This window comes from Apostichopus japonicus, chromosome 21, assembly GCF_037975245.1.
Source record: "Apostichopus japonicus isolate 1M-3 chromosome 21, ASM3797524v1, whole genome shotgun sequence".
In the NCBI taxonomy this organism is placed as follows: domain Eukaryota; kingdom Metazoa; phylum Echinodermata; class Holothuroidea; order Aspidochirotida; family Stichopodidae; genus Apostichopus; species Apostichopus japonicus.
Genome location: NC_092581.1, coordinates 17,291,955 through 17,307,048, shown reverse-complemented (window position 1 = coordinate 17,307,048; position 15,094 = coordinate 17,291,955). Strand labels below are relative to the sequence as shown.

The following is a 15,094-nucleotide window of genomic DNA, read 5'->3' as shown; positions in this document are numbered from 1 at the left end:
ATTATATTTTTTATGTGTCTTTTATAAGTCAGTATAAACTTGATGACACATATACTGCAGTTGCATTCATAACATTGTCCTATTGACTCTCTCCCTCTCTATATATACAGTATATGCTGTATATATGAGTCCTACCATTTAGGATATATGCTAGCTCTTACATCCCTTTCCTATGATATCCTGAAACTAACACACCCCATGTTTATTTTTTTTGTCTTGATATGACCTCATTTATTCCAATGAATATGCTATGACCTCATGTACTACAATGAAGAAAGTTCTTCCATTGCATTCTATTGTATTTCCTCTTCCAAGTATGGTACAACAGTGTTATTACATGGAGCTACTGTACAGCTAAAGACATGTTTTGTGTAGGAAGGAAAATACTAACTAGTACTATAGTCATGTTCTTGTCCTTTGTGTGGCACATATTACAGTACATTGCATGATGAAGTACTACATAGTTCTATACATGCTCTCTTGCTTGTAACTATGGTAACGGCATTAATTTCTTCTAGGGTTTGAATGTGATACAGCTACTGTACAGCTGTAACATAATGTTTTGTGTAGAAATGAAAACACTGGTACTATAGTCATGTTCTTGTCCTTTGTGTGGCACACACTACAGTACATTGCATGATGAAGTACTACATAGTTCTATACATGCTCTCTTGCTTGTAACTATGGTAACGGCATTAATTTCTTCTAGTTTTTGAATGTGATACAGCTACTGTACAGCTGTAACAGAATGTTTTGTGTAGAAATGAAAACACCTGTACTATAGTCATGTTCTTGTCCTTTGTGTGGCACACACTACAGTACATTGCATGATGAAGTACTATGTAGTTCTACACATGCTCTCTTGCTTGTAACTATGGTAACAGCATTAATTTCATTATAGGGTTTGAATGTGATACAGCTACTGTACAGCTGTAACAGAATGTTTTGTGTAGAAATGAAAACAATGGTACTACAGTATAGTCATGTTCTTGTCCTTTGTGTGGCACACACTACAGTACATTGCATGATGAAGTACTTTGTAGTTCTACACATGCTCTCTTGCTCGTAACTATGGTAACGGCATTAATTTCTTCCAGGGTTTGAATGTGATACAGCTACTGTACAGCTGTAACAGAATGTTTTGTGTAGAAATGAAAACACTGGTACTATAGTCATGTTCTTGTCCTTTGTGTGGCACACACTACAGTACATTGCATGATGAAGTACTACATAGTTCTATACATGCTCTCTTGCTCGTAACTATGGTAACGGCATTAATTTCTTCTAGTTTTTGAATGTGATACAGCTACTGTACAGCTGTAACAGAATGTTTTGTGTAGAAATGAAAACACTGGTACTATAGTCATGTTCTTGTCCTTTGTGTGGCACACACTACAGTACATTGCATGATGAAGTACTATGTAGTTCTATACATGCTCTTTTGCTTGTAACTATGGTAACAGCACATAATTCTTCTAGGGTTTGAATGTAATAGAGCTGAGTTGACAAATATTGTCCATAAAAGGTGTGAATATGTAAATATAAAGGGGTGTTCTGATCTTGGTTATAACATAGATTGTATGGTAATTAAATAATCTGCAAAGTTGCAGTACCAAACAAATTGCCCACAGGTCAGGACAACGAGATCAAACCTCCTTCCAAAAGTGAAGGTTAAATTTAAAAATCAGTCCTGTGTTAACTGGCATCCTAGTGAAACATCATTACTGTTCACTATGTTAATGTTCACTATGTTCACAAAACGGCATAAGATATTGTTTATTAGAGCTTTGTTTGAGCGATCTTCATTGTAAAGTTTGTTCCTGTTTTTGTCTTCATCTCCAGGGCTCGATGATTGTCTTCATCAGTATGAGTCAAAGTTCATTGGTCAGAACATCACTGGTCTCCAGCTCATCAACATTACATCGGAGTACCTCGATAAATTAACATTGAGAAAAGTGGGACACCAACAGCTCCTTAAAGATGCAACCCAACATCTGATTCACCTGGTGAGTGATTCTGCAGATGGTGAAGCAAAAAGGATTTGGCATGTGTAGTGGTGTGGTGTGGTATGGTGGGGGTGGGGGGTGGGGAGAGGGTTCGGAGATGGGTATTAAATCATAAAGAGTTGGCTGTAACACAAAACTAAGTAGACAGAAATGCATCATTTCTAGTATAGAGCTGTTTTTAAGGTATCTGAGATGAATTGCACAGATGCTAAAAAGTATTTTGTATTTCAGATAAGAGTTTGCACTGCTAGTTAAAGGCACTGAAGACTCACCCCAAACCGTGTGCCACGCTCTGAAAAAGTTAACTTTCTGTTGCTTGCAAGTGACGTTTTGTTTGTGTCGCTACAAAATGCAGACAGTAATGAAACGTGATACCTTGTTCGAAACAAGGTCAGATTTGACCTAGTTTCAAATGAGGTGTAACAAAAGTGTTACACACCACCATAGATCCCAGAAAATGCACAACAAACAGCTTGCTACCGTCGGTAATTTGACACTACACTAGTGTACAGTCAGTACATACAGCTGCGGTCAATACCCACAGCACAGTATACATAGCAGCGATGGACATCTCAGGTCTAGATAAAAGATAACAAGGTATCACGTTTCATTACTGTCAGCATTTTGTAGCGACAAGAGAAAAACTTCACTTGCAAGCAACGGAAAGTTAACTTTTTCAGAGCGCGGCACGCTGTTTGGGGCGAGTCTTCAATGCCTTAAAGAGTGGCAACAGAATGCTTGTTGAAATTTAAACCGCTGCCTATCCAGCATATCTGGGGCCAACACTGATAAGCTTTTAACTTGAAAGTCAAAAATAGAAGGAACTCCAAGTGTAAAACTGGTGGATATATCAATACTAAATACTCCATACTAAATTACCTACATACTTCCATCGTGTGTTTTTTTCGGAACTATTTGAGACTTTCGTTGACGCAGTACAAGCAAATCTTAGGTAGTTGCTTCATTAATTAAGAAACACAACACATAACTGGGTAGGGTAACTGACACAAACAGTACCTCTACTGCTTGCAACATGTTTTTTCGAGAAAACATTTACACTTCATGTGCTTAGATTGATCTGGTAACATATTCTTTTAACCTAATTTGCAAAACGTCACATATTGAGACTTTTTTAAGGAAACATGCATGCATGGTCCCCTTATACATAGGGGAACGTAGGGAAATTTATTGTCCTTTTTTATCTTATCAAAACAGTCTACTGTACTAGCCAGGTCCCAGTGAAAAAGAATACTTTTGAACACATGTATAGAAAACCCTGAGTGTTCCAATCCTTCATTATAACAAGACATCACCACAAACTAGAATTCTGAGGTTTCATGAGAGCTATAAAATGGATTGAATGAAAATATGAAAAGCTTACAGTTTATTTTGTTCGAATAATTGATATCACAGCCTGCATGGTTTATGTCAAACGAAAAGCAGGAGAATCGGTATTAAACTCTTAGTTTTCACGGCATAGCAATTTATTGGTAGGATAGTGTTTTTAACTTTGAAGTAAAATGGTACTGTTTTTGCTATGTACAGTAAGCACAAGCTGTTGTCAAAAGTCATTTGTTTGGGATATTCTACATTTGCAGTTAATAGGCTATGGTAGATCGGGAAAGTGCAGTATGTAGAAATGGAGACAGGTAAGTATCGTTGCTTGTAAATACCCAAACCAGGGAGATTTTTTGGTTTCAACTTTTCTACATGAAATCAGCTTCATTTACGTCATATGTCATTTTTAGGACTTCTCTAAAGACGATTTCTATCATTGGTTCACATTTTAAATGTTCAGCCTTCAGCCTTGAACTATAGTTATATCTAAAGGTCAAGTGTGGAACAAAATCTTTCAGTTTAAGCTGTGATACTTCAAAATGCACTGTGTTGGTGAAGTAAGGTTTTAGGCATTTTTATGGATTGCTACCATCACCCCTTTACTCACACAGACCTTCAGTCTGCCTCATCATGATTGTGTATAATTTGTGACTATCCTTTAGCATGTTAGGCTAGGTAATTGCTGTAATGTTAGGCTAAGTAAGTTTGACTCAAGGTTTGCTGCAATACTGAATCGTGCCTGTATCGGTATCAAGTGTGAAAGGACGTGTGTATGTGGGTGGGATGGGTGGGGGAAGGGGGGAGGATTATGGGGCATGCACTTATACATAGATTAAGAGTTCTTTGATTGAATCATGACAGGCTGATTAAAACTTCTTAACTTCTGCATATTGCTATTATCTGTCTTTGAGTTTATGGTCTCTCCTTCTTGACATATTTACCGTTTCCGGTACGAGTTTTTACCAGGGTTTAACTTGTGTATGGGGGAACTTGTTCTTGTACTTTGTATTACTGATCAGTATGCTATTGTTATATCTCACTTCTGTCCATTGTGGGAACATTTCCTAGACCAGCGGTGGCGGTGTGTACTATTTGAACAATCTGAACTTTGTATCTTCAAGTTCCCATCAAGGTAAATAACACAGTGTGTTTTCCTAACAGTAAAAGATTGAAAACAGTTTGATGGTTTTAATCATACTATAGCAGTAATTCTATGAGTGGATCTGTTTGGTATTCAATCTCATGAACTCCAACCGCCAAACAATCCGTCACTTAATTGTCAGCCATTTATTAAAGATGCCTTTGTGGTTCTGAATGGTATCGAGTACTGTAGGGGTTGGGGTAAGTACAATATCAAGTGCAAATACACTCTATAACCAAACATTTAATTCAATAGAGTTGTAACAATAGAGAACAATAGCTCAGTTGTTGCTAACAGGTCACTGTATAGTCTGGTTGGTTACCATTGTTTGATGGCACTCGGGCATGAAGTCAGAGCGTATGGTGTTGAATGGCAAGTAGATTTGAGTCAGACTTTATGGCTTTTAATTTCAAACTTCATCCTAGAGCTGTATATATTGGTTTGTTTGTATTTAAATTTGGTCATTACAGTAATTCTAAAACAGGTAAGTCTATACACTATTTTTTACTCACTGTAGTTGGATGTCCTTCAGTCTTACTTAGACATGTGATGACAAGAAATACATTAAGAAAAACAGAACAAAACACAAAAACTGAGTTACTAATTGCTTGTAATGCAATTTATGCAAAATGAAATTATTAACCTTGATATGATAACATATGGAGTTTATTTTTTAGAAAGTCATTCCTCCCTGATGTAATTAGTTTGGTGAACTAAGTTACCAGATGTTCGATTGTTAGGTAGTAGGAAGTGTTTTGTATGGTACCATCTGATTGTGGTAAAATCAATGAATTTCAGTTTACGTCACTTTAAAGCAGCTAGGTATGTACACGTGTATGTAGGTATATAGCTCTTCATTTTGATGGTTAACAGACATGTGAATGGTACACTTGGGGCATTCCCTCCTTTTGGTCTTTCATCATTCGTTGTCTTAGGTAGTAGCCTACGTCCGCAGATCTATACATCCGACAGTGATTGGTTTAAATTCTTGCATTCTCATGAACTATCTGAGATGATCAATGTTGAATTGCCTTACTGTACATTAATGTCCAGCTGATACCCAATTATATTCAGAATTCAAAATGCACTTTACAATCCCAAGGAAACTATTTTCCAGAGTGAAAGTTTATGTAATTCTCTGACTTAAATCTTTTACAATTACGGTAAGAGTTGACTTTAGACCAATGATAGTGGCTGGGTTTGTGTCTTCTTTTGACATTTTTATGCAATATGCAATATTTATTCTTTAACATAGCCTTATGCTTATTCCAAGCAGTATAAGTGACATATTTGTATTCTTCTGTGGACCTATCAGCTCACAGCAATGATCTGGTTTTAATTTAATGGTGAGGAGGGAGCTGGAGAAGGGGTTGGCTCTATATTACTTGGCAAAGCTGAGTTACTGCATCACTGTCACTGCATGTACAGTAATATACATACTATTTAGTACTACAATGACTAGGCAGTGATATAAAGTAACATTGCTTTATACTATAACATTGCACTGCACAGTAGGTAATATAGTGACATATATATGTTAACAGTTCACAAGATACACAATAGTGATATGTAACATTGCACAATACTGTCATGATATGCAACAGCAGTATAAAGTAGTGATATGTAACATTGCACAATGCAGTACTTATGTAGGGAATTGTAACATTACACTGTACAGTAAGTATGTACTGTAGTGATATGTAACATTGCACAATACTGTCATGATATGCAACAGCAGTATACAGTAGTGATATGTAACATTGCACAGTGCAATACTTACGGAGCTCTTGTTACATTGTACTGTACAGTAAGTATGTAGTGATATATGTAACATTACACTGTACAGTGTACAGTAAGTATGTCGTGATATGTAGCATTGCACAATACTGTCATGATATGCAACATAGCAGTATAAAGTAGTTCAATATGTAACATTGCAGTAGACAGGAAGTCTGGTCGGAAGTGGACAAAAGGAGAAGTAACTTAATTTTGTAAATACTAGAGTTTGTATTCATTAGAAAATACGACAGGTATCTGCTTGGTCATATCTAGTGTACATTCTAATTGTAACTTGGAAATAAAGATAACATATTGGTTACTTAAACAGTTTTAATAATTATGAGAAGAAGAAGAATATTAATGAGTCAGCTACAGGAAGGTCAATTGTTCTGCTCTGTAAATCTGCTCATGATGTGTAATATATTGTGGTACGTATTGTAGTTGCGTTTAATTGCCTCTAGATTGCTTTCATTAGAAAACCACAGAACGCTAGTAGAGAGTAAACAGGAACTGAAGGTAGTATTGCTTAAAAACAAATAAGAATGGAACTTTATAGTTAACTTGTAAGCAGCACTACCACTTAGATACATATATATAAAAATTAACTGTTACAAAAGAAAAAGAAAACATGGATGGATTGAGTGTTCACAAATTGTTCCCCAAAATGTTATTACTGACAATTCTGGTCTACATATTTGTCATGTGAATATTTTAGAAGATGTTTCAGGACATCTACTCTGGATCCATCCTGACTTGATTTTTTGCAGTATAATATTGAAATTGTTTTTGAGAAACCAGAGGTGGCAGGGAATTACCTTCAAGACTGTCTATTCTTCAAAGTTAGATATTAATGCTAAGTTGAATATTGGAACTTTTTAATATACAGTACTTTAATACTGCTCGACAAAACATCAATTACAAACTATCTTACTAAAACCTTAGATGACATTGCAATATTAATCAAGAATTCCTTCTTGTAGTTTTAGAAGTAAAGGTGTGGTACAAATTAGGGTTAAGTCTGTGAGAAGATATGAATTAATTACATTTATTTGTTAAGAGGGGAAATACCTATATGGTCACCCATAGTGTTCTAGGGTATGCATAAGTGGCTGCAAGTTATTAAGTCTTTTGTTTGACTAAACCTTCTGCCTGGTCCCTGGGAAGTTGATATTGTTTATTTTGATAAGTAAGTTCCTAAACCTGCCTGGTACCTACCTTTACACATAGTCCAGAATTTAATGCATGCATAGCAATATCCTGTTTTAGTGTACACAGAGGTATGAATGTTCAAGTCAAGCACAGCATTTCAATTGACAATTGACATTAATAAAATTATGATATGCTCAAAATGAAAGCATATCAAATGTGTTTTAAATATCAAATGGCTCAAATAAAAAGCCTGCTCCTTCATTTGTTTCACTGGCTCTTTGACAGCTATTCATCCCTACATGTCTTACCTACTGTAGCTTCCCCTATGCCACCTATACCCATCCCCCCAGTGGCGGAGCTAGGGGTATTGGTCAGGGGGGTCGAGAATGGTCTGTAGGGGCGCTTTTGACACTATCTAAGCGGAGCGCCACCACTGGTTGGTGCGTAACGTACAGAAAATTTTTGAGTAAAGATACTCTCTAGATCGCCGGAAATGACCATTTCCGGGCCTGGCTAATTTGCAAAAAAACGAAGAATAAATAGGCGTCATCGCCAAATTACACCAACAAAATGTGACAAATGTCAATAAGTAGATGAGAGCGCAATAAAAAAGTCAATAATCGCAAATAAGTAAAAAGTGGTAAAGAGCTGAAAAGGGCGCCAGCAGTCCGTTTGAGTCCGTCAGGGGGGCATCCGCCCCCCCTGACTGTCCCGCCACTGCATCCCTCCACAAAAGAAAAAAAATACTTCTTTTGGGTGGGAATAACAAATTTATGATAATTTCTAATTGGGTACCCATCATAGATCTGTCATTAGCCAGAGGTGATCATTAGGATCCAGTAGAATATGAGCAGCCAACTGGTAGATTAAGATTAAGTGGACCTAATTAAAGATGCAAATTGAGATAGAAATTACCTACTAATCTAGCTATCTAATATCACTTATCATACTGATAAATGATAACTCAAACAATATCATACATCAATTTCGGGTTGGTTATTGGCCTATATAGTAAAACTCTTCATAATTGATAATTATGTAAATGATGTTCCCCAAAAGATCATACCACACAATGTGTCATACCATATCCCATAAGCCATCACTTACTTTATCCCATTGTTCATCATATCCCTTGACTGATATTTCATTTTATAGAGCTCTTTAATTAATATAACTCTTCATTGGTCACATACCTTTACCTAATCATGTTCCATCGTTGATGATATCTCATCTCCCAGCATATCATGTTACTGAACATATATATACAGTGATCAACAGGCGCGTAGCCAGGAATTTGCCAAGGGAGGGGTGAAACTGTAGATTCGGCATTACACACTATCTAAGCGTAGCGCCACCATGGTTGGCACGAAGCATACAAGAAAATTTTGGCTGAAAATGCCTCCCAGATCGCTGGAAATGGCACTTCCCAGGCCTTGTAAGTTGCATCTTATCATTTTCTCTTTTGAAAATACTAGCGATATCATAAAAACATTAATTTTTTTTTTTTAAATGCTCAAGGGGGGGCGGCTGCCCCCTTTGCCCCCCCCTTGGCTACGCGCCTGGTGATCAAGCATTGTGAATGCACAGGAACTATCGGTAGCCATCTATAAATTCCCCTTTACCATATCTTGCCTATAAATATATAATCCATTCAGTTGTTTTAACTACAGGAGCTGTGATCAACGCACATATTGTAAGTTACACATGTACAATATCTAGAGGTTAATTTGTCTTTTGTTCAGAAAAGGGAATTTTCGACACATATTAATTTTTTGTCCACACAATGTCATCTTTACAATTGGTGTAAAACCATGTTACAGGGTACTTCCTTATTCCTGCTGATATACAGTGTATACTGTCACTGTACCTATACACTGAACAGAAGGTAACCAGTATTGAATAGCATCCTGTTAATGGAAGGAAGTTAACCTGGAAGTTCCACGCCAGTTTAAGCACAGATTTTGTGATTAAGCTTTTTATCGCTACTTGCATTGACTCTCTGATTTAGGTACACACTTTCCTGTACATTGGAAGTAAGTCTACAGGTTCAAATTTTAACAGATCATCTCATCTTTAGATCGATGTATACATTATGTATCTAGCAAGGATGTTTACTGTGTTTATGTCAGAAACGTAGCTTTATCAGGTACGTAGTAGCAACATTTAGAAGGTGGATTTACCTAAACACGTTATTACAATGACATTTCTGTAATTATGCTAATTAGTGTATCAATTACTAAATTCTGTAACCTGCAGTTCAAAGCAAGTCTAACATTACATAATATGAATTACTGCTGTATTTCCTTTCATTATAAATACTTAAATGAACTAAGCTGACACTATACTGTACATGTACTGGTTGCAGTGTTGTTGGTTAATGTGTGTAACAAGGTAGTGTACAGGGTTAAATTACACTGTGATATATATCTAAGATGCGTGTTAGCATCACAATAGACATGGACAATACAGCATATAGTATATATAGCAGTTATACACTATTTAGTTGTAAGTGTCTGTATCTTGTTGTTATGTGCTGTGCATTGGACTTTTAGTTCCATATCACATATATATGTTTGCTGCATGTTCCAAACAAAGCCTAGGCTACTGGGCACAAGCATCTACGATATAATGCTGGGGAGGTTATAATACCCTAGTTACCGTAAAACATTACCAAGGTGTGTATATGTAGTATACAGGTAAGGTAACAATGCTTTATCTCAACCCACCATGTTTATTATAATGAATGGTTTGTGTGACTTGTAATTAGGCTACCATAAGCTATTATTAGGCTAGTATTTAAGTACAAAGACATTTAAGTGGATAGTCTTGCACCTTGGTTAAATATTTCTCCAGAATAAATGGCTTACTGCATTAATACTGCATGCGATCATTCTACATAGTTTCTTGTAACTTACCATCAACTTTCTTTTTCATTTGTCAAGTGCATTCCTGCACAAATAATGTCAGCTGTGTTCAAGCTTGAAACAAAAACTCATTTGGGTTTTAGAATAGATGGAGTTAATGAATACAGAAGCAAATGTATGCATCTTTTCACTGACGTGTACAGTTGGCTCATCATCATGAAAATTTGACTGTTGGCTTTGGAGAAGACATTCATTCACTTAGAAGGGGGGGGGGGGTGGGGGAAGAAGCATCTTTTATTTGTCTATCATGTGATAATGTAATCTTCCTTCAACGTTTAATACATGATAACAAAATAAGAGTATTAGTCACTAGCAGATACTTTCACTTGAGTTATAGAGCTTGACTATGTTAAAAGCCTTTCTAAAATTTTACTCTCTAAACAGGTCGGATGGAGACTACTGAAGTTGTGTTATGATTACTATTTTGATTTCACAGTGGACTATCTCTGTCTAGTCATTGATTTGGGGGAAAATATATTAAATACAGAGACCAGTTATGGAGCAATATTATATGTAGCTTGTAGTGGTAGGTACTAGACTACTTGTAGACACTTACTAAATAACTTAATTTCATTCCCCAATTTGGCAGCATTACGACTTATGCAACGAAAATCTCCAGTCTGTGGCTCTCAACTTGGCAGTCAAGGCGACTGGTTTGGGCCATTATTTGAATGGAGACCTTCATGACTTTCCTATCCTGAACAACAACAAGAATTGGTTTTCAACTCCTGTACTCACCAGACTAGCTGAAACTATATCAGCTGCCAAGCGTTTTCTGGCTTGGCTGGACAGGTATATTCAACATTCAACATTCAACTCCTCCTTGTATTAACAATGTTTCCTTAAAATCATTGTCGGTTGTTTTCTTTGCATACGACTTGAATATTTATTTGTTGCGAGTAGTCATCGATGAACTGCACAATGCACGTATATATGTTTATTTTTCGATCAAGTTTAAGCACTTTTAAGCATTCTATTTTGTAAATGAGTGGGTGAGTGTTTACTCTGCGTATTTATTTCTCATCGTGTCTTTCATTTGACTGTCAATCTGTGGAAATTATATTATTATCGCGTCTCAACTCCTTCTTCAGACCACCGTTTCGAAGCATTAAGGACTTCCAAGTCGTTAGAGAGGAAGTTCTACAGAATGCTCTCACGTTGACTCAAGGGACGGGTCAAAAGACACTATCAGAGACTGTGAGTTTTGTTTTATATCATTTCACAATTCCTTGAAATCTTCTTGATAATGTAGGGTTAGAAAAACTTGTCTGTGTTATAGAGAAAATTATAAAAATTAAATGAAAACAATGATAACCTTGAGTATAATGATGGAATACTTCAAATGAGTGATTTGTATGTCCTGTCCATGAGGTTTTTTTGTGATGATGTGAGTCAAGCTGGGAAAATGGAGGGAAACCTATTGGTCTTAGCACCATTAGAAATTATTAGGAAAGAATATTTGTGATTATAACTAATACATCATATCAGTTTTGTCGTTCAAAACTGGTTAAATGTACTTACTGAAATGCTTTGGACTAAAGTATTAAAACCTGTCTTTGACTGTACTACAGCAAAATCCTATATGTATTCTAGATGAAGCAGGCCATTGGATCATCACCATGGTGATGAGCAGAGATGGAGAGTGCACTCAATGTATATTTTAAAACCAATTGTTTTTTTTTTCTGGGCTGTATTGACTCTCTGTTTAATGAATACTTACAAAGGGAATAGGTCTTAGTCTTTTATGATTATTATTCTGTGATGCTATGCTATCCTTGATAAATTGGTTTTTGCATTGGTAATTCCCACCTTACTGTCTGTCCTTAGTCATTGAAAAAAGTAGTTACTTGAAGCTTCCTTATTTGTTTACACAATCTTGCATCAAAGCAAACAATTCTTGTCAAAAAGTAATTAATCTATATATCTGATAAGCCAACAAAGTGGCGATAGCTTAACGGTTCATGAGGACAAACTGTTCGTTGCGTAAACATTGATTCTGTTTTGCAAGAGATATCATCTGAGTTGACTTTACTTCCTCTTCCTTCCAGTGCCAAGAACTAAAAGATATTTGTGATAGCTTGGTGAAGAAAGCCACAGATCCACTGGTGATTCAGACAGCATATGTTGAAATTGTGACTTTGAAAAAGAATAAACCAGATGAAGAATTAGGATTTGAACTGACCACTCCTGCTGGCGATGGTACTCATCTAATCTTAACTTCAACTGTAAGTAATATTTCACGATAGCTTATCTAGTCTACACTTCAACTGTAAGTTATATCCCACGATAGCTCATCTAGTCTACACTTCAACTGTAAGTTATACCCCACGATAGCTCATCTAATCTACACTTTAACTGTAAGTTATACCCATGATAGCCCATCAAATCTACACTTCAACTGTAAGTTATATCCCACGATAGCTCAACTAATCTACACTTCAACTGTAAGTTATACCCACGATAGCCCATCAAATCTACACTTCAACTGTAAGTTATATCCCACGATAGCTCAACTAATCTACATTTCAACTGTAAATTATACCTCACGATAGCTCATCTAGTCTGCACTTCAACTGTAAGTTATACCCCACGATAGCTCATCTAATCTACACTTCAACTGTAAGTTACAGTATATCCCACGATAGCTTATCTAATCTACGCTTCAACTGTAAGTTATACCTCACGATAGCTCAAGTAATCTACACTTCAACTGTAAGTTATTCCTCATGATAGCTCATCTAGTCTAAACTTCAACTGTAAGTTACAGTATATCCCACGATAGCTTATCTAATCTACGCTTCAACTGTAAGTTATACCTCACGATAGCTCATCTAATCTACACTTCAACTGTAAGTTATACCCACGATAGCCCATCAAATCTACACTTCAACTGTAAGTTATATCCCACGATAGCTCAACTAATCTACACTTCAACTGTAAATTATACCTCACGATAGCTCATCTAGTCTGCACTTCAACTGTAAGTTATACCCCACGATAGCTCATCTAATCTACACTTCAACTGTAAGTTATACCTCACGATAGCTCAAGTAATCTACACTTCAACTGTAAGTTATTCCTCATGATAGCTCATCTAGTCTAAACTTCAACTGTAAGTTACAGTATATCCCACGATAGCTTATCTAATCTACACTTCAACTGTAAGTTATACCTCACGATAGCTCATCTAATCTACACTTCAACTGTAAGTTATACCTCACGATAGCTCATCTAGTCTGCACTTCAACTGTAAGTTATACCCCACGATAGCTCATCTAATCTGCACTTCAACTGTAAGTTACAGTATATCCCACGATAGCTTATCTAATCTACGCTTCAACTGTAAGTTATACCTCACGATAGCTCAAGTAATCTACACTTCAACTGTAAGTTATACCTCACGATAGCTCATCTAGTCTGCACTTCAACTGTAAGTTATACCCCACGATAGCTCATCTAATCTACACTTCAACTGTAAGTTACAGTATATCCCACGATAGCTTACCTAATCTACGCTTCAACTGTAAGTTATACCTCATGATAGCTCATCTAGTCTGCACTTCAACTGTAAGTTATACCCCACGATAGCTCATCTAATCTACACTTCAACTGTAAGTTATACCTCACGATAGCTCAAGTAATCTACACTTCAACTGTAAGTTATTCCTCATGATAGCTCATCTAGTCTAAACTTCAACTGTAAGTTACAGTATATCCCACGATAGCTTATCTAATCTACACTTCAACTGTAAGTTATACCTCACGATAGCTCATCTAATCTACACTTCAACTGTAAGTTATTCCTCATGATAGCTCATCTAGTCTAAACTTCAACTGTAAGTTACAGTATATCCCACGATAGCTCAACTAATCTGCACTTCAACTGTAAGTTATACCTCACGATAGCTCAACTAATCTACACTTCAACTGTAAGTTATTCCTCATGATAGCTCATCTAGTCTTAGCTTCAACTGTAAGTTCTACCCCACGATAGCTCATCTAATCTACACTTCAACTGTAAGTTATATCCCACGATAGCTCAAGTAATCTACACTTCAACTGTAAATTATACCCCACGATAGCTCATCTGATCTACGCTCCAACTTTAAGTTATATCCCACGATATCTCAACTAATCTAAACTTCAACTGTAAGTTATACCTCACGATAGCTCATCTAGTCTAAGCTTTAACTGTAAGTTATACCCCACGATAGCTCATCTAGTCTAAGCTTCAACTGTAAGTTATATCCCACGATAGCTCAACTAATCTACACTTCAACTGTAAGTTATACCGCACGATAGCTCAAGTAATCTACACTTCAACTTTAAGTTATACCCCACGATAGGTCATCTTATATACACTTAAACTGTAAGTAATATCCCACGATAGCTCATCTAATCTACACTTCAACTGTGAGTTATACCTTACGATAGCTCAACTAATCTGCACTTCAACTGTAAGTTATACCCCACGATAGCTCATCTAATCTACGCTTCAACTGTAAGTTATACCCCACGATAGCTCATCTAATCCACACTTCAACTGTAAGTTATACCCACGATAGCTTATTGCTGTCATTTGAGTTTTCCTTCTGCGATGGAATGTTTTAATACAACAGAACTGCTTTTTTCCCAGATCCCACACACTTTTCCCTGTTCATCTCAACCCGATCACCCCTCCCCCCTCACTCCCCTTCACCCCCAAATTCAAATACAGTAATGAAAACAAGGACAGTATCTATTAATACTACATAACT

General features: G+C 36.5%; 1 protein-coding gene across 3 annotated transcripts in view; it reads left to right on the top strand.

Moving 5' to 3' along the window:
- LOC139963044 (connector enhancer of kinase suppressor of ras 2-like) overlaps positions 1-15,094 on the top strand; it is a 38,569-nt gene that overhangs the window by 3,848 nt on the left and 19,627 nt on the right. Inside the window, exons 2-5 of one of the 3 annotated variants that reach the window (XM_071963505.1) lie at positions 1,843-2,006; positions 10,927-11,129; positions 11,429-11,534; positions 12,386-12,562. In XM_071963505.1, the coding sequence (XP_071819606.1) occupies positions 1,843-2,006; positions 10,927-11,129; positions 11,429-11,534; positions 12,386-12,562 (650 nt within the window). Of the gene's footprint in view, positions 1-1,842; positions 2,007-4,534; positions 4,686-4,801; positions 4,970-10,926; positions 11,130-11,428; positions 11,535-12,385; positions 12,563-15,094 lie in introns of those variants that run through there. The other 2 variants (XM_071963507.1, XM_071963506.1) reach the window with 2 other exon arrangements.